Raw genomic sequence first — 27,189 nt, forward strand, 5'->3', positions numbered from 1 at the left:
AGTGAGAGCACATCTGTTTCAGTGTCTGTCTATACAAGTAAGGAGCATTTCTGCATTTCAAAATTCAGAATATTTGAAGACTGTTTACATCACATGGAAGAAGCACCCAGGACTTCAGATAAATGTCTCTTCCACAAAAACAGCAATTCTAGCTGCTTTGCTTAACTCCTCAGAACTGATAGGATCATAATTCTGTCTAGATATAGCTTCAGTCAGACTGCTAAACTCTATTGTTTCATTCATAGATCCTTCTCCACCAGGAAACATAACAATAGACTCTGTGGGCACCGACTCAGTTTCTCTAAGCTGGGGGAGACCACCTGGTATGGATGGAATCCAATATACCTTTAACATAACCTACTCCAGCTCCTTTACGGGTGACACTGGAACCACCAACGCAACTTCCAATTCCACAATCATCTCTAACCTGATACCAGGAAGCGAGTACGTCTTCAATGTCACCACAGTACAGGCCCATGGGAGTGAGAGCACATCTGTTTCAGTGTTTGTCTATACAAGTAAGGGGCATTTCTGCATGTCAAGATTTTTCTTCCCTGGGAGAATGCAAAATAATTTGCACAATCAGGAAATTCATGTTGAGTGAAAAACAACATTTCTGGATGCTTTGGTAAACTCCAAAGATGTTCTAGAATCATAATTATATAGTTGTATGGCTTCAGTCAGCCTGCTAAACTCTATTGTTTCATTCATAGATCCTTCTCCACCTGGAGACATAATAATAGACTCTGTGTTCACCGACTCAGTTTCTCTAAGCTGGGGGAGACCACCCGGTATGGATGGAATCCAATATACCTTTAACATAACCTACTCCAGCTCCTTTACGGGTTACATTGGAACCACCAACACAACTTCCAATTCCACAATCATCTCTAACCTGATACCAGGAAGCGAGTACGTCTTCAATGTCACCACAGTACAGGCCCATGGGAGTCAGAGCACATCTGTTTCAGTGTCTGTCTATACAAGTAAGAGCATTTCTGTACATCAAACGTATGTTTATTTGGAAAATATCTCCATCAGATAGAAATTGCACCAGAACTGCAGTTAAATGTCAGTTCAATAAAAACAGCACTCTTAGCCACTTTACTTACCTCCTGTGATCTTATAGTATTATACTTCTATAGTTATATGGCTTGAGTCAGACTGCTTAACTATCCTGTTTCTTTCCTAGATCCTTCTCCACCTGGAGACTTAAGAATAGACTCTGTGGGGACCAACTCAGTTTCCCTGAGCTGGAGCAATCCTTCCGGTATGGATGGGATCCTATATAGCTTTAACATAACCTACTCCAGCTCCTCTATCAGTTACCAAGTCTCCACTAGTGGAAGCATCAAATCCATTATCATCTCTAACCTGATACCGGGAAGCAAGTATGTTTTCAATATCACCACAGTGCAGGCCCATGGAAGTCAGAGCACTCCTGTCTTACAATCTCTCTATACAAGTAAGAACCATTTCTTTATAATATTGAAAGCAAATGGAGTTGAAAAATAATGTTGACATTTTTTTTCTTCCTTAGTTCTCTATATGCATGTGGTTCTGTGAAAACAATATTTAACTACATTGAAATCAGGAACTAAAAAAACTAGCTATAGACCCCAGTTCATGCTAATGTATCAGTATGGGCAATTCAATAATATGGAATGGCATTTCCTGTAAAAGGTCAAAGTGATTGGATGAGGTCAAATGCACAGCTATCAAGAGCTATCCTAAACTCAGTCTAATTTAGGGTAGTCCTTGTCTAAGAATTTATAACTTGTCCTAGGTCTGGGCTATTCCAATCTGAATTACATTTGTTTGGAAAGGTCAGTGTAACTGTTAACCATTTAATAGCACCTAACAGTATAGAGTGCAGCCCTGCTGTGGGGAGAAAAGTACTTGGTGGTCTCTCTGGATTTACATTTAATCAAGGCATTTGAATGTGTTTCTTCCTCAAAAACCCCACTAGTTGGTGGGATTGTCAAAATATGCACAGAATCATCAGCATCAATATTAACAAAAAAAAAAGAAATAAGTCAATGTCAAGAAATCAACTGAAGTGATCAAGTCAAACATGTCTGATCCAGAAAAAAACTTGGAATCTAGGTAAAGCAGTCTTCACCAAGTGAGTCAAATAAAGTATTGTTAATGTCTTCATTGAAGTGTTGCAGCCATCAAAACACAACATACACTTCAATCGTGCTTCTGTGTGTCTAGGTTTCTGAGATACAGTACAAGCACCTTTGTGATGTATTTCTGTGTTGTTTCCACCGATCCACATTCATATATTCAAAATGTGGAGGGGGAAAAAAAATCAAGCATCTGCTAAAGGCAGCATAATTTGAAACACTGAGATTCGCCCAATCATTCTGTCATTGGATTTGAAAGCAAATAGCCAACATGTGTTCCCAGAGGGGTCAGTAACCCACATGCCACCTTGCCCCTGGCACTCTCCTGTTACACGCCTTCTTTTATTTTTAAAGTTCCTTCCCCACCTGGAGAGATAAGATTCGACTCGGTGGACACTAACTCGGTTTCTCTGAGCTGGGGGGAACCTTTTGGTATGGAGAAGGCATCGTACAGCTTTAATGTAACCTACTTCAGCTACCTTTTGGGTCATCAAGGCTACACCATTGCCAACTCAAATTACACTGTCATCTCTAACCTGGAATCAGGAACTGAGTACTTCTTCAATGTCACCACTGTGGTGGGAAAGGGAGCCAGCAGTATACCAGATAATGGTGGACAAAGCACACCTGTTTCAAAATCTCGCTACACAAGTAAGGAGAATTTCTGGACAGCTTTCTTTATGAATTTCAGCCTATTGTACATATTCTTTCTCCAAGTAGCATTATCCAAACTGTTTAATGCTATAAAATAAGCAAGTTTTTTTTTTCTATTCTGTAACATATAATCAGGCCTACTTGAAATCTTATTTGAAAGAACATGATTGGAAAATATTGTTTTGTATTTTATGTATTTATTTATTTATTTATTTTTTTGCATTGACTTTGTTAGACCCACACAAATGATCTTCTGACCAGAAAATAATGAACATTAAAATCAGGGACAGGTTCTCAGGCCACCCGTCATCAATTCTTCTTTCTCACTCACTGTATGTTTCCTTTACAGAAGCTGCAAACCGTGCAATTCTTTCTGTAAAATACAGGTGCTCTGATGAACCACAACAGTGCCAGAAGATAGTAGAGGAAAAGGTAGCTATGTAATTATTAACTATATAAACCCTTGGCTAGCTTAATAATTTGCACTTCTGTTACTGCAACTCCCTTGCAAAGTGACAAATATGTTAAAAATGTTAATGGTCTTTTTTTATTATTATTATTCTTCCTGACGACCCTACAAATCTCTATTTCGCTTTTAAGGAGCACACTAATAAAAGCAGTGGCCTTATTTGGGAAAACTGTTTATTAAATGTTTAGCCTTGGCATAGTTCAGGAGGCAGAGCGAGGGATCCTGCCTACTAAATTAACTGGAAACCGTTTATACCCAGTTCCTGTGTTTTTTTGCTGCCTGCTTCCTCCCCTCCACCACCTGCCAAGGGCACTCTTATGGGGACCCCCGGGCCCACACAGCCATTGCTCCTATCTAGTGAATTTGTGGTATAAAGCGAGGGCACTGAAACAGTGTTACTTAATGTATATAGCTTTATTAAAGAATCTGTTTCATCCTGACAAATTATGCCTGTAAAAAAAATAAAAAAAAAATAATAAATTGACCGGGTAGAAAAATTTATATATGTTTGTATTAAATACAGTGGATACTCCATACATGTTCATGGAGTACTGTAGTTATTCCATAAACGAGAAAAGCCTAATAACTGACAAGATCAATAATAAACACAACACTCAGTGAAGAGCAAGAAGCATATTTAAACCTAAATAACTGAATCTAGAATGACTTTTCTTTGATCAAGTTCTGTGCATTACAGTGTAACAGTGCAATTCACCCATTTGTTAGGAATCTTGTTTTCTAGTTACAAGGTATTATCTTTTATTACTATTACAAAATTATTAACAAGGTGGGTTTTCTTTTTGTGCTGCAGTTTCGAGCCATATTGGGGAAGTATCTATCTGGAGTGCCCTGGAGCATGAAAATTCGAGACAACCGGAAAGGGAATTAATCATAATGCTGATGATAAAGAGCATGCATATATAGTACAGTCTCATATTCATGTGATTCAGCTATCTGGCATTTCTGTGTATCAGATGCAAATGACATTGCATTCAAATTAGCTGTACGGATTTTTCATAACTATATATTTAAAAAATATATGCAAGTTTTTACTTAAGGGACCATGGTTTAACTGCTTTTTCTATTGTGTTGGTGACATACAAGGGAACTTGCTCTAACTTGTTAATAAATACCCAAGATCTCAAGTTATATAAATTTATATTTTAAACATAGCACAGGAAGAAGGAGAAAACACAACACATTTGTTTGAGTTGGTTCTTTGGGATACTTCCAGTGAGATGCATTTGCAAGGTTGCAAAATTTACCCTGATTTTCTGAATCATTAAATTCATCTGCAATTTTCAATAAATTACTTTTATGTGTTTAATTGATTTAGGGCTGTTTCGAGTTTTTTTTTTTTTTTTTTTTTTTTAATGTATTAAAACAGTTCATATAACCGTTAGCAACAGAAATAATACAGTAAACTTTCCATATACATGTTTATAAAATCATCATACAATGTGACTTATTTATAATACATAAAAGAACATCTTACATTATAAAAAAACATGTATAAAATGTACAACTCTAAAGGCCGCCACACACCAGACGCAATGAGATTTTTATTTGGGTGACTGGTTTTTATTCAATTGGAATTTTACTCAGTCCTGTACAATTATATAAAAAAAAAACAAAAAAAAAAACGTGCTTACTATGTATGAGAAGATTTAGTTTCGGTTTCTCTTACAGAGAAATTTGAAACAAGCAGGAAAAAAATATGTATTTTAGTTTTAACAGAAATCAATTTTTCGTCTTGAAAAATAACTCAACTACCGTTATCTTTCCTCTTCTTGTCCCGCCCCATAGCAACCAATACACACTCCTCATTCGCTGGTACAGTACTCCCCTGACCTCCCAACTCCCACCTAATAGGCTCTCGTTAACTGTCAGTAAATGTACTGTATTCAAGCCCCAAAATCACACAAGAGTATATTGCTGCAGATCGGAGCCTCTCATGGCGCCGTTTCTAAAATGCCTTAAATCAATTAATAAAATATTGCAGCGTTTGTAAAGCATAGTATTATTAATAAAGGCCGCCCTCGTTTAAGGGCTGCAGTCATTTTGATCAATTTAAAATAAACGCCGCGGCGCCAAATTGAAGTAATACGGTACTTATCAAAAGTGCAAGTTCCGTTTGTTTTCTCGCTGCAGTTTCGCTTGTCACATCGTGTCTGGTGTAGCAGCCTTTACAACTCAACAGTTCTTGCAACTTGTACAACGCATACTCTTTTTAACAATTTGTTTGAACAAATCTCTCATAAAACAAAAGCGAAAACCCCCTTTAACTTTATACTACAATTTATTTGCACGCCATATTTATAGCTTGCCTTATGAACAATGGCATAGCATATGAGTATGTATCAAGCTGAGATCAAGGGTAGAAAAATGTACCTCAGATTCACCTCTGTTAATTTTCAGATCAAATGCCTTCTTACCAGCAATCAGTTTAGTGCATTATAATAAAGTTAATCATAAGCGCTAGTGACCCAGCATAACTCTTGAAACAAGCAGAACACCCTGAACCCAGGAAACCTGCCCAGCTAATGCTTGGCTGTTGATGAAGGCTTTTTCTCCATTTTACATGATGGAAGCATTTTCTTTATCCTCAACAGTAAACTTAGGCACGTCTGGTAATGTCTTGCTGGGATTCCTAAAAACAAAACAATCTGTTTTAGAAGCGGACTGCACATCAGCTATTCTGACTACAGTTTGAGAAACAGTTTTGCTATACAAATAGGGGAGTTTATTCTCAAAACTACATGTACTATAGGAGACACTCGTCCAGCTGGAAAAAGGGGGGCACTCTATCGGGATTTCTTTTAAACCAATTTGCTCTTTAAGTCAATGCAGTGTCAATTGCTTTTTGATTCAATAAAAACGGCCAGACAAACTTACACAACTTTATCAGTTTTCTTCAGGAGTCTGCGTGTACAGGGAGACACCATATTGTCTGTTGGACTTCTGAAGACTTTGCTGGAAAGAGAAGTACAATTCAGTGATCCTGCAGGAATTAAACAAAGCCTGGACAGAGAGGGACTTTCTCATGACAGTTTGATTAGCACGACACAAATGCCTTTCATTGACTTTCCACAGTCGTGAATTAAAAGCTGCTCAGTCTTTTGCAGCTCTTATGACACTGAGGAGGTTGAACCCTTGTTATGTTCTGGGACTGAGCTACAAGTGAAAGTGTCTTTAACAAGCTGATTTGCTGTTAGAATGGTTTGGATGGAATGCATTGCATGAATTGCTGTTAGAATGGTTTAAATCGAATGCATTGCATGAATTGCTGTTAGAATGGTTTGGATCGAATGCATTGCATAAATTGCTGTTAGAATGGTTTGGATGGAATGCATTGCATAAATTGCTGTTAGAATTGTTTAAATCGAATGCATTGCATGAATTGCTGTTAGAAAGGTTTGGATCGAATGCATTGCATGAATTGCTGTTAGAAAGGTTTGGATCGAATGCATTGCATGTTAATAGGATTTCTGTCTAGATATTGTAGCTTTAGGCACGCACTAGTGGATATAATAGTATTTAACCTCTTTTTGATAGAATTGGTGACAATACAATATATTAAACTGAATGGTAACAGCCTATAAAGGTGTATTAAAGCAGTTATATTGATCAATGTGGTAGCTATGCAAAGATACATTCTGAATAATAGACCTGTATTACTACACACACAATTAAACATTTTTGTAGATCACAATACATTCAGGTGTCAATTTAATAAACTGACAAAGATTTCCCCTGGATTTCCCCATCAATTACCTTATCAATTATGTATATGTGTTCCTCTACATGCTATATACATTTATATAATTTAGATAATTTGTTACTCTACATCTGCGCATTAACTGAATATTTTACTGGAAAATGTTGAGTAAAAAGAATGAGAGATTAGTGCTAATCAGTGTTAAGCGAAGGATGAGAATTAAACATACATCTCTTGGATTTTCTTCCGTTTCGTTAGACTTGGTGTGGGAGGCTGTTGGGTTGGATTGGCATTCTTCTGCAAACATTTCTCTGAGCTCATGTTCAGTACTGTGAAAAAAAAAGTTTGAATAATGGAAATATATTTATTTTGTCCTTGTAAGTCGTACTATATTTTTCAGAAATATAATATAGGCAATTCAGACACTGTACTGTTACACATGCATCTATTCTGACTGTCAGTAGTTCACTTGGAATCCCCGTATCCCGCAACTGTTCAACTGCATGCAGTTCAATATCTATTAAAATGTCGGCTCAGATCGTTAAACACCTTTGTAAAACAAATATAATACAATAACAACCGCACAATGGATTTAGTACAGCATGTAGCTTACCCTTGTTTGCACTGTACCACTAGCTAGTCTACAGAAAATAAAAAATGTACACGATTTAATAAATTCAGTATATATCAGTCTTCATTTCACAACATTTAGGCTAAGCAATGAAAATACATCTGCAGTAATACATACCCGACTGTTACAAGTCTTATAAATCGTTGCTTCTGGTTTGTTTTTTAAAAAGTCAGCTGTTATAAAGACGGTTCGAATCTGGAGCGCGTTGACGTATTTCAAATACTGTAATGTAATTGGTGGTTGCCATAGCGATGGTAGTTTAGGATCACACCACCTTCTGAAAAATGACACGTGAACTTCATAAAGAAAGAAAAAAACCTGTTTGACAAGTAAGTGTAACCGAGAGGAGCGGTTATTTATGTATTCATTTTAAATGCAGTGTACACCTAAAAAATAAAAAATAAAAATAAAAACAACTTCAAACAAAATGTACACTGTACCACCGACATTTCTCGTACATTTAAAAACATGGATAGCACGGGCAAGACATACTGAACAGCAGATTGCAAAAGTCACAAGTCTTGTAACAGCCTATGTGAAGGTAATAAAGGCTATTCCGGTTCCTTTAGTTTCTCTCATTAAATGCAATACAATATTCTGGACGCACTCCATCATACCCCAGCTTATTGGTCAATGGCTTGGAGGGGCAATTCTTAAGGCATTATTCCCTAAACGGGACAATACATTACAAAACAAGCCTTCAAAAAAAGCGGCCGTGCTGTATTTAACTTTCCCAAGAGTAACAGAAACTCATTACAAACTATGTACCGGTAGTGATGTTTATCCAGCAGTAGAACGACTACATAGAGCATTGGGTATTGATTGGAAACATTGTGCTTTTTGTAAATATAATGCTAAAAATGCTGCCTCTCTATTATTATTTACATTTATAAGATGGATCTTCACAATACACTGATCTTGGGTATATAGATATATGTGTAGGCCTATGCGTATGTCATATAGAAATATCTGTTCTTTTGTATGTTTTCCTTTAAATGTAATGAGTATTTCCTCTTGTTAATCCAGTTTATTTTATTCTGCCCTTGATACTATTATTTGTATTTATATTATGTACTTTTCTTATATGTCAAGATTTGTATTCTCTATCCTGTGTCGTGAAAATCTACATTGTAAAATTGCATTGTTAACAAAAATAGAATTAAAAAAGTTTTGTAACAGCCATATGCAAAAACTGGCCTAGAGCAAAACGTTTAAAGTAGACCCACCCTTTCATAAAATGTGCTCAGTATCTTGCAGCTCCATTTCACTACATAACGTTTACAAGGTATGTAATCACATTTTGTTGAGATAGACTGAGCACATGAACCCAATGCTAAGCACAGTAAGAAATGACAAGTACAGCGGGTGATTTTGGAGCCCTTTATTTAACATGTCTGTTTAGTTTCTGCTCCAGTACAATTTTGCAGCACCTGCTTCTAAAACAGAAATAAACAGACCAGATAATACAAGATCCCCTAAGCATACAGCTTTACTTTCTGTTTGAAAACTTGCACTCCTCAATTTGGTGCTGTGGTTTCCGTGATTAGTTGGGTCCAGTTCCAGTTGTATTGTACAATTAAATCAGCTAAGCTCATCACAGAAATGGTCACGTTTAATTTTATTTTGCAGAAGATCAGATCAGATGTACTGTGTTATTTTTTTTTAAATGTACCAATGAAAAATACCCAATCCAACAGCATTTTTTAAATTTAAACTAGGCTCACATGCCAAGCCCTCCCTGTGGTGTGATCTACCTGGTGTGATGTAACTGTTACATCCCTATAGCTGACATCACCTCAGCACACAAGACAACTGGAAAAGAGCTCACAAAGACAAGCAACATTTTCAATTTCCTCTTGGGGGCGCAGTAAACTAAACAGGTTTTGCATTACCCTATAGAATTCACACATTTTGCTTCATAAAGTCGAATGAAACCTGCTCAATAAAATTACATTTACATATTAAATTACATAACGCTTTGTTTTTTCCATATACTTAAAAACTGACAAAAAATGATTACATAATGTTAAATAAAATATCTAAATTCTGTTCATAGTTTTTCCTTTTTTTAATTATGGCTCAATCCTAAAATTCTAGGTGATGCTAAACTTTTGGCAATAGCTGTCTGTGTACGCTTCCAGTCCCAATATCAAAAAGACATTGAGGCATTGGAGAGAGTACAGAGGAGAGCAACACGATTAATCCCAGGATTGAAGGGCATGTCATATGAACATAGACTGAAAGAGCTGAATCTGTAGAGCCTAGAAAGGAGAGGTGACTTAATAGAGGTATTTCAAGTTTTCAAGGGGTTTAACAAAGTAACTGCTGAGAATTATTTTTCACAGGTCACAGAGAACAGAACCAGGGGCCACAGGTGGAAGCTGAAGAAGGGAATATTCAGAACCGAGGGGAGAATTAGCTTTTTCACAGAAAAGGTGGTGAACCATTGGAACAGGCTGCCGGACAGAGTTGAAGCAGAGACATCGGATCCTTCAAGAATAGACTGGATGCTGTCATGAACAATACGTATAGCCCTCTCTGTGACCATAATAAGACCTTTAGCTAGGCGTCTGGAGGAAGGGCGGTCCATTTAGCCACGGGTTCCCAGAGGTTTCATTTGCCCTACTCACTTAGTTAGGATCTTTTTTGTTTTCCCTCTCCTGAGTGCTAACGGACCACGCTTGCATCAAAGCGAGTGAGCAGATGTGGGCCGAATGGCCTTTTCTTGTTCTAAAATGTCTTATGTTTTTATCTGTGTGATTATATATATATATATATATATATATATATATATATATATATATATATATATATATATATATATATATATATATATATACACACACACACATCGTAAATAAACAAACTTCAACTCCCGTGATTCCGAGGGTCAGTAGTAGTCAGGTGACATGTCCGCGGGAATCCAGGGGGTTTTAAAAGGCAGGTCAGCAATTAGAAAATGGGAGGAGGTAATTGTGAAACGTACTTTGTGTATAGCAGCAACTTTGAAATGCCGAGTCGTGTTGTCGGTTCGTTTCACTAGCTGAGTACAGATTGTACAGTAACTGTTTTAATGGTGTGTGAATGTCAGCGGAACACAGAGTCGACAGCAGCCGTGCTTCGTTGTGCAGAAGTACGGGAACAAAGAACATACTACTTTATTCCAGAACCGAAGGACCTGTGTGGGGTGACTGCAAAATAATAAGCGAGTAGGGCTTGTGTTTTGGTCTGGCCGGAGGAAGCTGCAACGTGTCTGCAGTCTGGAATGAAGTGAAGCTGGTGCACTCGCCAAACACTGATCCCAGACCGCATACTGGCGGGATCCATTTGTGCTTGGTTTCTTTTAAAAGAAAGACCGCGTTCTGTTTGTACCTGTTTTGAAAAGGAAGACACCGTATTAAATGGACTGTTACTCACCTGCTTACTTGCCTGCTGGGTGCAGTGTTCAACCCGTTTTCTACAGCTGTATTAATTTTTGCCAAACTGAATACTTTTAAACAGGCAACGTTTTATATCGGCGCGTATAGTGTGCACGTGATGAATTTAAAAGCCGGTGGTTTGTGGACTGTTGTTTTACTTGTTCTTTTAAGCAACCGCATTATTTTCATGGACTGTGTTATTTGAGTAAGGCTGGTTGCTTATTTCAGGAACAGAAAACGCCATTTAGTTCTATATGCTGTGTGACGCTGAAATGGCTGCAATCGCCTGGGGTTTAAAGTGAAGACCCAGACTTTTTTTTTGTCTATTGAACCGGGACTGTTTGGTTTAATGAACGGTGTTTAATAATATACCCTGGAAGGAAACAAACCACACGGACGGTGGTAGTTGTGTTTTATTGTAGTTCGTCAGGATCCAGCCAAGCAGCGGACTGTCAGTGTTCACCAGCAGAGGGCGACAAAGGAACCAAAAGAACGCAAGGATGGCAATCGCAAAGACTGAGGGGGCGCTAAAGGAGCATCTTCACCTGTTGTTCCTGTGTGGACCGCACGGGGTGCAGTCTTTTTGGTACCAAGGGACTTGCTACTTGGTATACTTACCTGTTCACCTGGAAAAGTATTAAAAACTACATTTACCGACAGCCCTTGTGGATTATAAAGAAAGTGAACAAGTGACACTTACCTGGCGAGACTTTCTGTTCTGAGACCAGATTTACCGTTGCCAGCAGCGGCTGGATGGAACCTGGACTGGTCTCTGATTGTGAAAGTAATACATTTTTCCTTGCAACGAGGACAGCTCGTGCAAGCAATAGAGAGGGTTGAAGTGAGATTAGTGGGCAGGTTTTATTTTTGTTTATATTCATAAACGTTCTGTTGAGTCTTTGAACTTTGTTTAAGGAAATAATAAAACTGCCTATTCAACCTCACAAACTGCCTCGGTGTCACCTCTCATGCTGCCAGTTGGCTACCACATTAAAATACAGAACAAATCGATTATTTTATATATATATATATATATATATATATATATATATATATATATATATATAATTACACATTAATACCCCTCTGTGTAATTATTTTGATTGTACTGTATTCAGTCTAGTGTATACTATTTAACCTCTTTAATCAGAATGAATATTCATATTAAGGGGCAGAAGTATCTAGTTCTTGGCTAAAGGCGCTATAAAAATGTAAAAAAAAAAAAAAAAAAAAAAACTTCCGTCACTGAGCATTAAAATAAACCCAGTATAACATAGAACTACTGCATGTACAGTACCACAGACTGCCACTAGGTTGCGCACATGTACACAGCAGGGTGGGAGTTGTCCTTACTGTTCTCAGTTAATTCTAAATTCCAGAACTCAGGAAGACAGGCCAGAGAGCTGAACAGAGTGCTTCCATCCTGGTCATACGCTTCTTCCATCCAGCTCTTTTTAAAGCAGGCACACCAGTTCACAGTATGAAAAAAAAAAACTCTTAAATTGTATTGTGCCACAACTCAGTTTATTTTGATTTCAATCATTGTAAATGTGTGCTACAGTATTCTTATTTTGTTTAATAAAGAGTAAGTTAACATCACAGTGCTTTTGTTAATAATACTAAACATATGTATCCATGTGCTCATTTCAAAGCTTGAACCCATTAGATATTTTAGTGTGTTTCTATGAATTAAACGTATTCATGAAACTTGTTAGAGTCCACATTTTCTCAAAAAAAAAAATATAATCTGTCTATTCATGAAGTAGAGCTTTTTTTTTTTTAATAGGCCTTATGTAGAAAAAAAAAAACCACTAATATTTTAACTGTGCATTGAATCTACTTCATCTACAGCACTGTAAAGAATTTCAATATAAAAGTCAACTGATTTCTCTATTCCTTCCTATTTAAAAATAAACATAACTTTATTTGAAAATACTATTGGAAATGAGTATACATTAGGAAGTGGATTGTAAAGTCAGACCCCAATGCGAGACATGTAGAATGATTTCTGATTAATGTGCATCAGGGGTACAAAGCTGTGGTGTCCCCCATACCACAACTCTAATGCATAATAAAATACCCTCTTGCACAACCTTGTATTACATTTGTTTTTTAAATCATAGTGTATACTTCATATGAATAGATACAATAATCACATTTCTTGCCATTTCGATTATTACACCACCAGTTGAAGGTAACCTTTGCAGAAAATCAATTGCATAGCACATGGGTATAAAACTAACACTGAAATTGATCATGCAGATCCCCCTCCTATTTGCTATGTGCATTACAAAATACCATGCACTTCATATAATGGTTTCAAACCCCCAGCAGTGTGAACTCCTTTCTGTAGCTGAGTGTTGACGATACAGTGGAAGTGTATGTACAGTAAAGTACTGTGACACCTACCTGAATTTCCACTCCGTGACACTATACCACCACTGACAGCAGACATGCTTGAGTTTCATACTTTATTGTAAACAGTTTCAAGGTTCTCTGATCTTTTCTGTTTCTAGCAGGTTAAAACATGATGCGACGTGGCATTTAATTACTCATACAAGAAGACTCCCTTGAAAAAGAGAAACAGCTGACTTTCAAATTTGAACCGCTTAGATAAGTGACCTAGAGTTACAAATAACTTGTTATTTGACTGTTTTGATCGGACAAAAAAAAACCAAAATGTATTGATCAAGCTGTTCTAGGCTGCTGTTGCTTTTGCCAATAACTTATCAATACACTTTAGAAAACAAAACAACAAAACATGTCATGAGTCAATGCTTTGGGGATTGGGCCAATAGTTTTCACTCTTAAAAAAATAACATAATACTGTAAAATTAAAAACATAAGAAAAAGCCAGAATGAAAAATGAAGACTTGAGTGAATCAATTACTACAGAGCCCTGTTTCTTGTATCCCACTGTCTGGTTGGACAAACAGAGCATTTGCTTTTTTTCCCCCAGTGCAAAAGTATCTACTGCACTGGCCAAAACCCCCAGGCCATTCCAGGCAGTATCAGCGCGATCAGTATGGAAGAAAACAGGTTCACAGCATTGTTGTCCAGAATAGGTTTTCCACATATCCGTTGTGAAGAGTTTGTTTGGTGGTTCACAACCTTGCCTTTATCATAACCTGCAAGAAAAGAGGTACATTTTTCAAATGAACGCAATGTATACATCGTATATGTTGCGTTCCTGGTGGCAGGACTATCAAAGTTCTTTTCAGAAATTCCACCAATGCTGCCAGGCGACAGGCATCATGTTGTAATCTGCGGTGAAGGGGTTGCACGTGAAAACAGATCTACAGTATCATTTCAAAAAGGGTGGATTTGTTTATGTTTTCAACTTTTTATGCCACAACCAAGTTTTAACACAATTGGATAAGCACATCAGTAAAGATACAAGTGTGACGCAGATACTTCTCTGTTGTTACTGATGCACAATGACTTGGTAAAGAATGTTGTGATCAAGCTTAATCACAATTGGTTAAGTGCTTCTCTATAGAAAAGTGTGGCATACATATGTACATACACCCACCCCTCGCTATACTGCGGATTCGGATATATCGCGGTCCTGGAGTTGACTCCCCATTTTTACAGTTGAACTGCACATGCCTTAGTTGCAATATACATAGACAGTTTCACTTACAATTACTGTTCTTTTTATTTTGTACTGCACATCAAACTAAAAATATACAGAACAATTAAAAACAAAGCATTAATATCATACTGTTATCATATACACACGTATTGCACAATAACACAAAGCAAATTAAATCTCTACTTGCTGAAGCGATTTTTTAAGCAATGCACTATCAAGTCACAGGGCAGTGACGTCAGCTCCCGAGCAACAAGCCTCCTATGTTGGGAGTGGATTCTTTCAATGCAGCGGTTTGGGCATTTGAAAAGGAAGATTCATGAAATTAATTAACCCTTTGCAGTCCATTTATTAAGTGCGCGTCAGGTCCAATTTATTTTCACACGCGCAGTTAATTTTAGACGCGCTGTTTAAAATGTATTTTATTTCACAGTCAAACGGGTTTAAATGGCCCTGCATATCAACAAAGCACTCACTAGGTTTCTCCAGCCCCGCCCCACCCTTTCTTTCGCTATCGCTTTCATCTATGTAAGAAATAAATAATAATAAAAATAATAGTCGTACATACCGATCAATCATCTCCGGATCACTCGTTTTATCACCAAACTCCTCAATATTGCGATCAAAGTCATTATTTTATTACTATAACATCTGAAAAAAGCTCTGCAAATGTCCACGATAGTCTCTGTGCGCTGACGCACTCAGCCAGCTTGTTTACTATGACAGCCCCGTTATCTGATATCAGGGCCATATGTATGACTATTCATGAGATACGCCTTTTTTTTTTTTTCCCGACTTGTCTCGGCTCCTGTCGCTCCCACTCGGCAATTGAATGGTTTTCTTGGCTTTTTCCGGAGAAAAAAAATGCTATAATGATGTCGGACCCAGTCCGACAAAGGACCTGAGAGGAATAATTGCAATGTCGGACCCAGTCCGACAATGGACCGCAAAGGGTTAAGTTGATGAGAAGCAATTACCCTCCGCAGGACAAATTAAAACGGTGTGCTGCTTTTTATACGAAAAATGAGAAAGCAGGTTGCGTAGAGGATTTATACTGGACCCTGACGCCCCCGATAAAATGAGGGAGTGGTTGTACAGTACTATTTGTTATTAGCCTATTTGTTTTTTCTATGGGTCTCTCGCTATATCACGGCCCTCAGTACCTAGCGGATTTGTATCCGACCCCGACACCCGCGATAGATCGAGTGGGTGATGTACATATGTAAGGGTGCCTGCTCCGTATTTATATTCTTTCAAGCATGGAAGCATCTCTGCAGGCTTGACTGAACAAGGGCAGTGATTGCAGTCTCCAAACGCAGACATTACAACAATAGTTTGACTACTGACAATGTTTTTGCTGTATTTTGTATTTCAGTGCCAGTGAAGGCCAGCATGCCAAGTTAGAACTTAACTGTGCAGCCCAATTTACTGCATGTTTTCACCACAGACTGTCTTATACCAACCTGAATATTGCATAGTGGCACCTATGTAAGAATCCAGCAATGACCCCAGTAATCCTGCCATGGCACCATACACAACAATGGGCCACTGTGGAGCAGCGAGGTTCAGATCCTTCACAAAGAGCAGCTGACTGACAAAGTAAGCCAGTCCCACCACCATTCCACCCAGGAGACTGGCAAGAAGACCCACTGGAGTGACCCCCCCATTCGTACCTGAAGAGGGAACAAAGAATAGAAATTATAAGTAAGGAGGGAGAAAGTTAGCCCATAACATGTTGGTAAGCATAACCAAGCAAACCAAAAACAAAAAAGTGTCTATCTGAAAGATATTCAAGTATTCCTGGCGAACACCATTGCTTTTAAATCAGGAAACAAATGGCACAACAACCCATGAACGACAAGCCCCCCCAAATGAGTGCTCACTGTTGTAGGTGGGGACAGCGATGCCAATAAACTTAATATAGTAGTTTAAAAAAATAACTAAAATAAAAACAGCACAACCTACCCACTGGGACTTCCCTCCATGTCGTTATTAATCTTGGTGAACTCGGACTAAGGACAGGTGCTATTTCAGAGGCCCACGTGTCCCCAGCACTGCAGGCCAAGGCACCCAAGAGGGATAAGCACATCCATGTTGCACTGTACTGCTTCCCAAAGTCCACCGGAATCTCCCCAGGGCCAGTTTCAATCATGTACAGCAGAGCAAGTTCTGTAGGGACGCCTCCATTACAGAACACCTGCACCCAATTCCTCTGACCACCTGCAACAAGAAGCAAAGAGAATGGGGTTCCATAGACAGTGAAATAAACCATGGAACAAATATGGAATGCATTCAAAGCACATTTTACCTTCTTTATAATCTGCGTCAATACGCTTCTTCACCTCCCCCTTCCATTTTGTTAGTCTGGAAGATGTTAAGAAGAATGCCAGCAAGGAAGCAAAGAAGCTCATGTTAGCCATGGTAAGAATGAATCCGACCACAATCGCTGAAAAACAAGACAAGAGGAGAGTAGACGTGAAACGTCTGTGGCGATTTCTTAACCATCTTCAATGTATAGGCGTTGCACGAATTATTGAAAACACGCTGTCGACAGGCTGCAGGCCGGAAATTAGCTAAAAAGTGAGTTTTATTAAATGGCCACAGAATCATAATGTTTGAGAATGTTCCTTATGAAAAACAGCCGTGTTAGGAACATCTCCGTACACAGCCGTGTTAGGAACATCTCCGTACACAGCCGTGTTAGGAACACCTCCGTACACAGCCGTGTTAGGAACATCTCCGTACACAACTGTAAATACAAAATGAGAGCAATTAGTATGAGGAACAACGAACAGCCCTGTGACCTGCATATGGACACCAATGTTCTCTCAGTAACTTGTTTCTTTACCAAGTGATTAACATGCAGAAAACTCTAAAGTGGGACCTACAGTAAGGGATATTTGCGGATACTGAAGCACCTGGCAACAGTGCACCTACGAGGACAGACAGCTCTTACAAGGTTGAATGAGTCAGTGAAATGTTCTCAGTCCCACCGTTGCACAGGCAGATCAGCTGCACGTTGCGTTAGCATTGCACACAAACACAATTGTTCTTTCAGAACAGTATGAACAATTTCATTAATGAAAATGCAGGCCTTTTATCACACAAACTTCTAGCTTATCACCATTCATTTTAATGAACCCATAATGTGACTCCTCACTCCAGTGCCCATCCACCCTTTCACACATCGTGTGCCCTTATGCAAACCATGTGCTCTGTAGCCACAGATTTCAGACAGGGCTGTGAAAAATCGATGTATCTTCCTTTAGCCAGTTTTCCATGCTTAACAACACAACACAATTTACTGTTAGCATGGCCGAGGAGCTCAGTGTAGTTCCTAGAAACAGGACGTGATGATTACAATGAATCTTATTTATTGCTGCTTTTGTTTTTTCCTTCAATAAAAGGTTCTTATGCAGTGCAGTTGACACATGTTTTATGTTCTGTACTATGAAAACACTACATGTTACAATATGTAATAATACAGAACACCAATTATTTAAAAAATGTTTTGTCTTTCTTTGAAGGCATTGAGAAATATGTCTACTTGAAACATTTCTCAAAGAGTTTATTTTAATATTATTTGTTTATTTAGCAGACATCTTTATCCAAGGCGACTTACAGAGACTAGGGTGTGTAAACTATGCATCAGCTGCAGTCACTTACAAATACGTCTCACCCGAAAGACGGAGCACAAGGAGGTTAAGTGACTTGCTCAGGGTCACACAATGAGTCAGTGGCTGAGGTGGGATTTGAACCGGGGACCTCCTGGTTACAAGCCCTTTTCTTTAACCACTGGACCACACAGCCTCCTATATTACTGAATCCCGGTTTCCAGTAGTTGTGTGTAGTGGCACATATACAGTATTTACCTCCCAACGCTCCGCTGCGGTCAAGGCTTTTCCTTCTGAGACTACGCGAGGTAAGGATGAGGGGAACCAGTACTGAGAATAGCCAACGCCATGGGGAGACAGGATGTAAAGTACCTGGAGATAAAAAAAAAAGGATTTAAGCAACTTATTGCAGTGAATTTAAAATTACCATGAAGAGATATTTGACAGTACAAGAACAAAAGAAAAAAAACATTCTAGAGGCAGCAATTAAACAAACGAGGTGCTAATTCGTTACACTGGTGTGCACAGAGAAAAAAAAGATGACAGCTGTGTGCACATGTACAAACAGACAGATTCCTTCATATTGTAACCCCCAGATTCTGACACTGGAATCATCTGAATTCACCTAAACCATCTGGATTAACTCGAAGCGCACACATCTGAACACAACCTCAAAAACAATACCAGCCTGTTGTACATTATCAGCAGTGAAGACAGCCACACATCTTACGAGTTCAACATGCCTAGAATTGCTATCTTTTGTGAAACAGGTAGCAAGACAACTTGCTAACTAGAAGCATGGTAAGAGTGCGTGAAAACCGTGACGTCATCGACCTGTGTAAGTAAAGGCAAAGCTCATATTGACTGATACTTACCATAATACGTACTAGCAGTAAGCGAGACTATCCAGAATGACAAGGAGATTGCCAAAGTGAAGCACAAAATGATCATATCCATCATCATCTTTACATACTCTTTAAACAAAATCTCCTCTTCAAACTGTGGCATTGGTGCAACTGGAAGCGAAACCTGAGAGAACAAAGTCCAAATTAGTGGCGCACGTAATCAAACACCAACAGGCACTTTTCTTGTTATGGTTAAATAACACATTTTTGTATTTTATTTACAAGTAATCTGCATACAATATTTAATTGCGGTAAATAAAATAAACGATGAACACTGCTAATATAAAGAACAGATATCTCGTACTAGAAAACCGGAAGGCAATAACATTCTTAATTAATAATAATAATAGTAATAAAGCTATACATTAATGACAAACAAACCATACATTTTAGAAAGAAAACACAATTAAAATAGTTGTGTAGTCCTAGTAGATTAAGGCCTGTAGATACACAAACACGCTCAATGTACCTGTGTTGCTCCATGATATATGGCATCTTGCACTTAAAATACACATTGTGAATAATTATTTCTTGTTTTGGCTAATTGTTGATACTTAAAAAAACAAACTAGTATGCTTTACAAGAACCTATAATCGCCATTTACAATCATAAATAATGTACAAAACGAGACGGTTACTACAAAATCAAAAGTCAAAGAAATGAAATAACGTCACTTCTGCAATTAGACCCGCCCCATGGCAAGTTTTCAGTTAAAGGGCCGGTGTCCAATTTGTTTCACTTTTCTTAAATTACTTTTTACACAATCCACTCGGTTTTGGTGAAAGGCATTGAAACCAATATTCTTTTAATATCTCTACAATTAGCTGCTGTCATAATATTTTGGGGCGCAGACCTAAAACTATTTTGTCCTAGACGACAGTGCTGTCTGTCTGGACATGCTACTCCTCACCATGGCAACTGTTACTGACCGCATTGGCGTTATTATGTTATAACTTATATATAGCACCATGTTCTGTAATAATATACAGCTACATAAACAGGCTAACCACAGGATTTGCCACAGACAGCAGAAGTTCGTTCGTTAGTGTTTTTTTTTTTTTTTTTTTTTTTTACTGGTTACCCATAAAAAAAAAAAAAAAAAGACAACATTTTCCTTAAATATTCTGCAGTATGTACTGCACTAAACTACAGTGTTTTTGGAAAGTAGTAAATTCATTTTTATATTGATAACTACCTGGTATATAAAAACCTCCCCACAGGTTTACAACAATTCGATTTGTTTAATTGAAGACACCAGTCAATGGTGTGTGTGATGATCACGAACGAATACCCTACACTACCTGTGTCTGACTGACACCATAGAATTCATTGGAAATGCAATACTCTTAAGACTTAACACCAAAGCAAGTGTCTGCTCAGTCCCCTAAGCAATAGTTTGCAGTATTATTATTGTTTTCATTAAAAACACGTGCAGAATGTTTAACTCTGAGTAAACAATTCTAGAATCACTTGTGCGTTTTGAGAATCTTTCATTCTCCATTGGTCCTAGAATGTACAACATCATATAACATTATCAAAAGCATTTCAATACACTGTGAAATCTTTGTATGTTAAAATTCAACAGGAAACCCAAACTTACTAAGAAAACTTTTGTGATTGGATTTATTTTTAATTGTTTTTAATCTCAGAGCTCAAGAAAGGACAGACGTTTTTCATAAGCTGCTTTATCACTCTTTCCTCAGTTTTGTATTTCCCTCGTACAAAACATACCATTGTGAATCATTTGATGGCCCTGGACCATTTAAAGAGAAATAATATTCAACAAGTACATACCGACATGCAAAGAAATGATTGGATCAAGAGATGAAATCCGTTTCAGGCATCAAACTCCACAAGTCTATCCGCAACTGCTTTTAAATTGACAGGGTTGTGTTGTTAAGTTATCCATCTGGTTTTTCAAAGCATGTGACTTGTGGTAGATTTTCTCTAAAAAATGTTAATCTAGTGTATGAAAAGGATTTTCTGTGGCAATTAAAATGTTTTTACCCTAACTGGGTTGCAAACAGGCAGTGAAACTTCTAGACACCCATGAAAAGCCTTACATGCACAGCGCTCTGCTTGCTGTAGACCTATGACTCTTTGTGAATTATTGATATTTCATGTGTTTTTTAATCAACACAATTAAGAGGTGCCGAGGTGCAAGCAGTTGCAATTAGGAACTGGAACTGCACATTCAAAATTAGCAGTGTGGAGTAGTGGTTAGGGCTCTGGACTCTTGACCAGAGAGTCGTGAGTTCAATCCCCGGAGGGGGACACTGCTGCTGTACCCTTGAGCAAAGGACTATACCTAGATTGCTCCAGTAAAAAAAACCAACTGTATAAATGGGTAATTGTACGGGTTAAAATAATGTGATATCTTGTAACAATTCTTCGCTTCACCGTGCACCAGCGAACCCTGTAGTCTGGCCGGGCGCCTGTGGGCTTGCCTGTAAGCTGCCCGAGATCTGCTTTGTCCTCTGACGCTGTAGCTCTTGGGTGGCTGCATAGTGTGTCTGCAGTGTGATAAAAAGCGGTCGGCTGACAGCACAAGCTTCGGAGGACAGCGTGTGTTTGTCTTCACCGCTCCCGAGTCAGCACAGGGGTGATAGCGGTGAGCTGAGCCTAAAAATAATTGGCCATTCCAAATTGGGAGAAAATAATAAAAATAATTGGCAACGACTAAATTTAAATAATAAAAAAAAGACTGCCAACTGCAACACATTGTGTGGAGGTTTTGTGATCTGGACTAAAATCACAGTGCAATCTGATAGAACATATAACCAATTCCTGGGTGTGTGCACAACACCATAGCAGGACAAATACTGTTGACTTCTCGTGGGTCTCTTATCAATCGTGCAGTGGAATCCTGCTTAAAAATGTGTATGACCCACTTTCCACAGCAGCCTCATTCATTAAAGGAAACCAATACTCTGTTTGTTATTTCACTTAACTGAGTGTGAAAAGGGATGTACGTATGAGTGTGTGCATGACATAAAGGACAATACTGTATAGTTTTTCTTCCCTACAAAGCTGTCTCGACATGTCTGCAATTAGTAGCGCTGAACCTAGGGATAGCTGTGCTTATCTAATGATCATTCTACCCTAGTTCACTCAGACTTAAAAAAGCTATGGCATTACTGCACTTGCATGTAGGTGCCAATTTGGTTGTAAAAGACCCTAACTTCAAGAGCTCATATCTTCCACAGAAAACACACATTGATTGTACCATACTGTGATATTATTTTTAAAATTTAGAGTGCCCAAATCTTTTAAACTTGTTTTTCTCACCAATCTAGAATGTCCAATTATGTCCCCTCATCGCAGGAACACCCCTCAACACCTCAGAAGAACTGAGTGAGTGTCCATCCAATCCCAAACCAGTCGCCTCTTACACCCAGGAGCTCTGCAGCGGCTCTTGGCAAACTACTGGCCCCTCACAATATTATCTGGTTTCTTCTTGCTGTAAGGCAGGCTGCAAATCTGTACGAATGGCACCACAGAACAAAATATGACTAAGATGTTATCCATCTTCAAAGTCTAACTTGAAAAGGTCACTTATCTGCAGAACCAATGTAAATGACATGGCCTAATGATGTGCCAAAAAAAGCCTCCATTTGCAAACAACGCAATAATAATACTACTAATGCTTCTGATAACTATAATAAAAGCAGCGTTGCCTCCTTCATTGTTAACACTTGGAATGAAAGTATAAGGAAACAAAAGACAAGGTCTTCAGTAAAGAGTGATTAAGGATTCGAGAATGTCGCTTCGTTAACTGGAAGAGTGTGCTCCCTTCAACACAGCGCCCAATGAGCTCTTATGTTTCTGAATTACTAAATGTAGTGGTTCCTAGGAGGCCATATTCCCGGAATCCACAGGAAGCACAGCTAGGCCTAACTTCATTTTTTGTAAGTATAAAAAAGAGGTTTATTTGAAGGTCTACCAACCTGCGCTACCTTATTTACATTATTCTAGTCTTTATTATGATTCGGAATGATTATAAGTACGTAAGTTACCAATATCCCGGAGGGAGCTCAAGCTATGACAAAACGGGCCTCACTGAATCCATAAACACACGGTCCCGAGAATTAGCATTGTAACAGGATGATTTTTGTTAGCAGCAGTATTGCGCTGCTAATCAGAAACTGTGCTTCTTTTAGTGCTTGATTTGTAGTTGATGTTGAGTAGACCGTGAAAAATCACCAGAACTAAAACGTAACGCACTCTCCTGACGTTTTAGCTGACTAGGTCAAACTTTCCCATTAAATGAAAAAGAAAAAAATACGAAAAAATACAGGGTTTTTTATACAATTAAAGACGTTCTGTTTTCAGTTTTGACAGATTTGTACCCAGACTGCAGAGCCATGTAATACATTGTTGCTATCACTAGACAGGGCGGCTAGTTTAGCTAATACCACCATGGAGATCTCTGTGTGGCAAAAGGGGCTTCAGGTGTAACTACACAGTACAGGCCTACACTGGATTTTGAAAGTTCATTATAAATCTCACCTTGTCTCTTATTTGTAGGGCTGCAAAACAGTGAATTACTTCTTTCAGTCTCCATAGTATGACGGTTTAGCTACATTGGTGTAAACATTCACACATTCATTGCAAAAATAAATATTAAAACATTAGCGTATTACTGGCGCCCTCTTGCGAAAGCAAAACATAAATAAAGAAAAATAGCGTCACTCGACTGTTCTGTCAACTATTTCACAATTGATCTTTTTTAAAGCACCACCAGCTATAAACAAATCATGTTAATTATAATTTTTTAGTGTTGATTTTTTTAAGCAGTCTAAGTTTTTTTTTGTATACTGTAAACCATTATTTACGCTACATACGTACGTTATCTATTTTATGACTTGTATCAAAACACCTACCCATACTAAGGAAAGTTGAATAACATTAACTTAGTTGTGGACTATATATGCGGACACAAAAACACAAGAAATACAATAATACTTCAATACTTCTTTATGTTACAATTAACCAAAGCGACTGAAGGAAAGGAAACACGGCATATTTGCGTAAAGTGCGCAGTTTCCGTCGATTATTTTAATCGGGTACTTCGGTGTGTTCTCGCGATGCATTGCAGAGCAGGCTTGGCAGTCATGAAAAGGGACAGAAGATAAGAGACGCTGTGAGAGAATTTCTGCGTGCTTGATCACCGGAACTGGCGGAACTTAGAGCACAGTAGTGCAAATTCTAAAGATCCAGTCGAAAAGAACTAACAATGGCACTGAATTCGAGTAGCCGGTCGCCGAGGGAGGAGGGGGAGCTGGAAGACGGGGAGATCAGCGACGATGACAACGATGAAAACCAGCTCGTGTGCCCGGACAAGAGGCCCAGCAGCAGTAACAGTAATGCAGGGCGCTCCAGTCGGAGCTGCAAGCCTCCGCCTCGGCCACTTTCTCCACACATTAGTGGACCCGGACACGATTACCGCATGAATATGCAGTTTAACCGGGGACCCCATCCCCCCAAGTCAATCGGACACAGGCAGAAAGGTGGACCGAACGGACCGGGCAGACCCGGTTCGGGACCGCTTTGTGAGTCTGGTCCCAGGTCTTCGTTCTGGGAGCGCAGCAACAGCGCTTTTGACAGACTCGGGCACCGGGGCCGGTGGAGTGCGGGGAGAGGAGATCGGGGAGAGAGAGGGATAGGAAGGCCGCCCCCGGGCCGAGTTGGATTTACTGGAAGTGCAAACAGAAAGGAGTCCCCTCCCAGAAAACGTATCCTTTACAGTATTTATTTATAACAACTGCAACAAAACAAAAAAAAAACAAATAATATAGTAAATGCTGTATGTCTTGTAAGTGTAGTGTAAGCATGGTACCATACATATAGGCAGAACAGTGCCGCCTGAACAGATTATATTATTGGGGACAAATGTTCATGCAGTGTAACCTTTGTAGACTTGGTCATACCGGTAGTGTAGGCCTTTCGTACGTAAGCACTAATGAAACCGAATGCTAACAGGGAAAAATGAATAAACGAAACCGGGGCACTGAATTACGTCACCTTGTGAAATTGTGTAGCTGAGGCCATTTGCTAGCAGCAGCTGCTGGGTTTCGTTTTTTTTTTTTCTCTACAAAATAAATTCCTGTTGCAAATGCTTGAGTTTGTACAGTGTGATATCAACAATGATATGAATACCACAATGGAATGGTATTTAGTTCATCATGTTGGGTAATAACCAGGTCGTTAAAATATGCCATCCAATCAGAATATGATATTATTATTATTATTATTATTATTATTATTATTATTATTATTATTATTATTTAAGTGAAACATCTAGATAATTGGAGAAAACAACGTTCTGCAACAGTTATGGAAAATGTGTCGTTTGAGAGTGCGTGCTATAGTGTGAGAATGAAAAAACAGATTCCATGGGCTCGTTTTGTTTGAAACTAAAAGTTGTCCAACAGGTTTTAGGGCTGCTAGTGAATCTTTGATTGTAGCCAGTCTTTAATGCAGTAGTGTCCAATATGTGTGTTTTAATGTAATACGTTACACATATTGGGTACTTATCCTTCTGTTTCCTAAAACATGTAGCACAAGACCTAGATTGGTGTGGTGTTGGGGCCTGTGCAAATACACAGAAGATTGATAGAGAGTGAGTCTTGGGCTGGCCACAGTAGTCTGATTTATGTAAAACATTAGATTTGTATGGAATGGCCCTGTTGCTAGTAGAAAGCGAATTCTAGTAATAGCTAACATAGGGAGAAGTAGCAAGCAGGTTTGACAGGGGAAGGGGGTACACAATATGTGCCCCCTACAACCTGGAGGCTTAAACAAGAGGCTGATTTCTTATAAAGTACTAGGAGATTGCACAGAAACCTTAGCTATGGGGGTTTGGGATACTGCAGCTTTAAGACACAGGTGGAATGGTGTACAATACATTAGTGGTTCCTAACCCTGGTCCTGGGGACCCCCCTGTGTCTGCTGGTTTTCATTCAAACTGAGATCTCAATTACTTAACTAGACCTGTAATTGAATTTAAAATTAGTTTAATTAAACTTTTAATTGTTTTCAGCTCTTAAACAGTTGCAGATTTCAAGTTAGCTATAACATTTAAGTAACTTGAACTCTGCAACTGTTTAAGAGCTGAAAAACAATGAAAAAGGTGTAATTAATTAAATTCAGTTAAGGGTCAGTTAAGTAACTGCAAGCTCAGCTGGAATGAAAAGCACCAGCCATGGGGTCCCTGGGACCACTGCACTATATCATGAATACATTTGTATGTTGGGCTCTAAAACACCCAGGTTTGATAACCCATCTCCCTGGAAGACAAACACAGCTAGCTTCCTTTACTGCTTGCTTAGCAAAATCATTTGGGAGACCTGCGTTGAGAAAACCAAACTACAGTACAGCCAAAAATGTAAACAGTATTGAGGACAGCTTCGAAGACCTGCTTATGAAATATAAGCAGATTCAGCATGAGCTGGAATGTATTAGGAAGGAAGAGAGGACAGCCTTTACCTCCAAAGAGGAGTCCCCGCGAAAGGAGCCAGCAGTGTCTGTGAGCGCCAGGCAGAGTATTCTAGTGCCCAGCAGTATTGAAGAAGTGGAGGGAGAAAACGCGGAGGAAGCCGTTGCTCAAGATGCCCAGAAACCTTTTCAGGCCTTCAATCTGAAGCCTTTGAGGCAGAAACTTCTGACCCCGGCTGAGCGGGATCAAATTAACAAGGTTCCTGGCAAAGAAGAACCCACGCTAGAAGAAATTGAATTGAGCCTCGCTGAGCCCAGCAGCACTGCAAAAGGTACACACAATCGGCCAGGAATAAAATGGACCACAGTGTTAGGGGCATTAAAGCTGCAGTAATGGCTTTTAAAAAGATATATGTAGGTATTCTCTTACCTCATTAGCCATAGCAGCCTTCTTGCCCTGATATGCCCCTTGTTGTTCTTTAGCATGTTTAATTTGATGTGTGTTTATTTTTTTGTATTTTTTGCTGTAGTGAAGACCTTTTAACCTGCTAGGGAGATTCACTCCCTGTGCAATTGCAATCAGTATTGGGTCCATTCTAAAGCGCTGGTCAGGGCTGGAAA

General features: G+C 38.8%; 3 protein-coding genes and 1 long non-coding RNA gene across 10 annotated transcripts in view; 2 read left to right on the top strand and 2 right to left on the bottom strand.

Moving 5' to 3' along the window:
- Window positions 1-1,217: 1,217 nt before the first annotated feature.
- On the top strand, window positions 1,218-4,420 carry LOC117414629 (receptor-type tyrosine-protein phosphatase eta-like). Its single transcript, XM_034921953.2, has 4 exons — window positions 1,218-1,465; window positions 2,484-2,780; window positions 3,133-3,215; window positions 4,064-4,420. The coding sequence occupies exons 1-4, from the start codon at window positions 1,273-1,275 to the stop codon at window positions 4,139-4,141; spliced, it is 651 nt and encodes a 216-aa protein (XP_034777844.2). The 5' UTR covers window positions 1,218-1,272; the 3' UTR covers window positions 4,142-4,420.
- A 180-nt stretch (window positions 4,421-4,600) lies between these two features.
- On the bottom strand, window positions 4,601-7,825 carry LOC117414779 (uncharacterized). The gene is made up of 4 exons (XR_004546291.3): window positions 7,719-7,825; window positions 7,200-7,299; window positions 6,148-6,225; window positions 4,601-5,902 (listed from the first exon to the last, which is right to left on the bottom strand). It is a non-coding gene; the product is annotated as an uncharacterized LOC117414779 (long non-coding RNA).
- A 5,652-nt stretch (window positions 7,826-13,477) lies between these two features.
- On the bottom strand, window positions 13,478-23,942 carry LOC117415058 (transmembrane protein 19-like). 6 transcript variants are annotated; one of them, XM_059027636.1, is made up of 8 exons: window positions 23,641-23,942; window positions 22,420-22,611; window positions 19,102-19,255; window positions 18,485-18,598; window positions 16,921-17,058; window positions 16,578-16,832; window positions 16,076-16,285; window positions 13,478-14,148 (listed from the first exon to the last, which is right to left on the bottom strand). In XM_059027636.1, exons 3-8 carry the CDS (start codon window positions 19,232-19,234, stop codon window positions 13,991-13,993), a joined length of 1,008 nt encoding a protein of 335 aa, XP_058883619.1. In that variant the 5' UTR covers window positions 19,235-19,255; window positions 22,420-22,611; window positions 23,641-23,942; the 3' UTR covers window positions 13,478-13,990. The 6 variants fall into 6 exon arrangements, with proteins under 6 accessions (XP_058883619.1, XP_058883618.1, XP_058883617.1 ...); XM_059027635.1 differs by lacking the exon at window positions 23,641-23,942 and adding an exon at window positions 23,148-23,228; XM_059027634.1 differs by lacking the exon at window positions 22,420-22,611.
- The window catches only part of LOC117415643 (zinc finger C3H1 domain-containing protein-like), a 29,915-nt gene continuing 25,704 nt past the window's right edge, over window positions 22,979-27,189 (top strand). The window contains exons 1-3 of one of the 2 annotated variants that reach the window (XM_059027632.1): window positions 22,979-23,039; window positions 24,230-24,866; window positions 26,463-26,900. In XM_059027632.1, the coding sequence (XP_058883615.1) occupies window positions 24,368-24,866; window positions 26,463-26,900 (937 nt within the window). In that variant the 5' untranslated portion in view covers window positions 22,979-23,039; window positions 24,230-24,367. Of the gene's footprint in view, window positions 23,040-24,028; window positions 24,867-26,462; window positions 26,901-27,189 lie in introns of those variants that run through there. The other variant, XR_009329206.1, reaches the window with a different exon arrangement.

Source organism: Acipenser ruthenus, chromosome 7 (assembly GCF_902713425.1).
Source record: "Acipenser ruthenus chromosome 7, fAciRut3.2 maternal haplotype, whole genome shotgun sequence".
Taxonomy (NCBI): domain Eukaryota; kingdom Metazoa; phylum Chordata; class Actinopteri; order Acipenseriformes; family Acipenseridae; genus Acipenser; species Acipenser ruthenus.

Bases quoted from the DNA above. Each gene is read 5' to 3' on its own strand.
- LOC117415058 (XM_059027633.1), bottom strand. The intron at 18,599-19,101 runs GTAAGTATCAGT...TTTTATCTCCAG, and splicing joins TACTGCTAGTACGTATTATG to GTACTTTACATCCTGTCTCC. The intron at 16,286-16,577 runs GTAGGTTGTGCT...TTCCCTCTTCAG, and splicing joins ATGGAGGGAAGTCCCAGTGG to GTACGAATGGGGGGGTCACT.
- LOC117414629 (XM_034921953.2), top strand. From the start codon at position 1,273: ATGGATGGGATCCTATATAGCTTTAACATAACCTACTCCAGCTCCTCT. The intron at 1,466-2,483 runs GTAAGAACCATT...TTATTTTTAAAG, and splicing joins CTTACAATCTCTCTATACAA to TTCCTTCCCCACCTGGAGAG. The intron at 2,781-3,132 runs GTAAGGAGAATT...TTTCCTTTACAG, and splicing joins TTCAAAATCTCGCTACACAA to AAGCTGCAAACCGTGCAATT.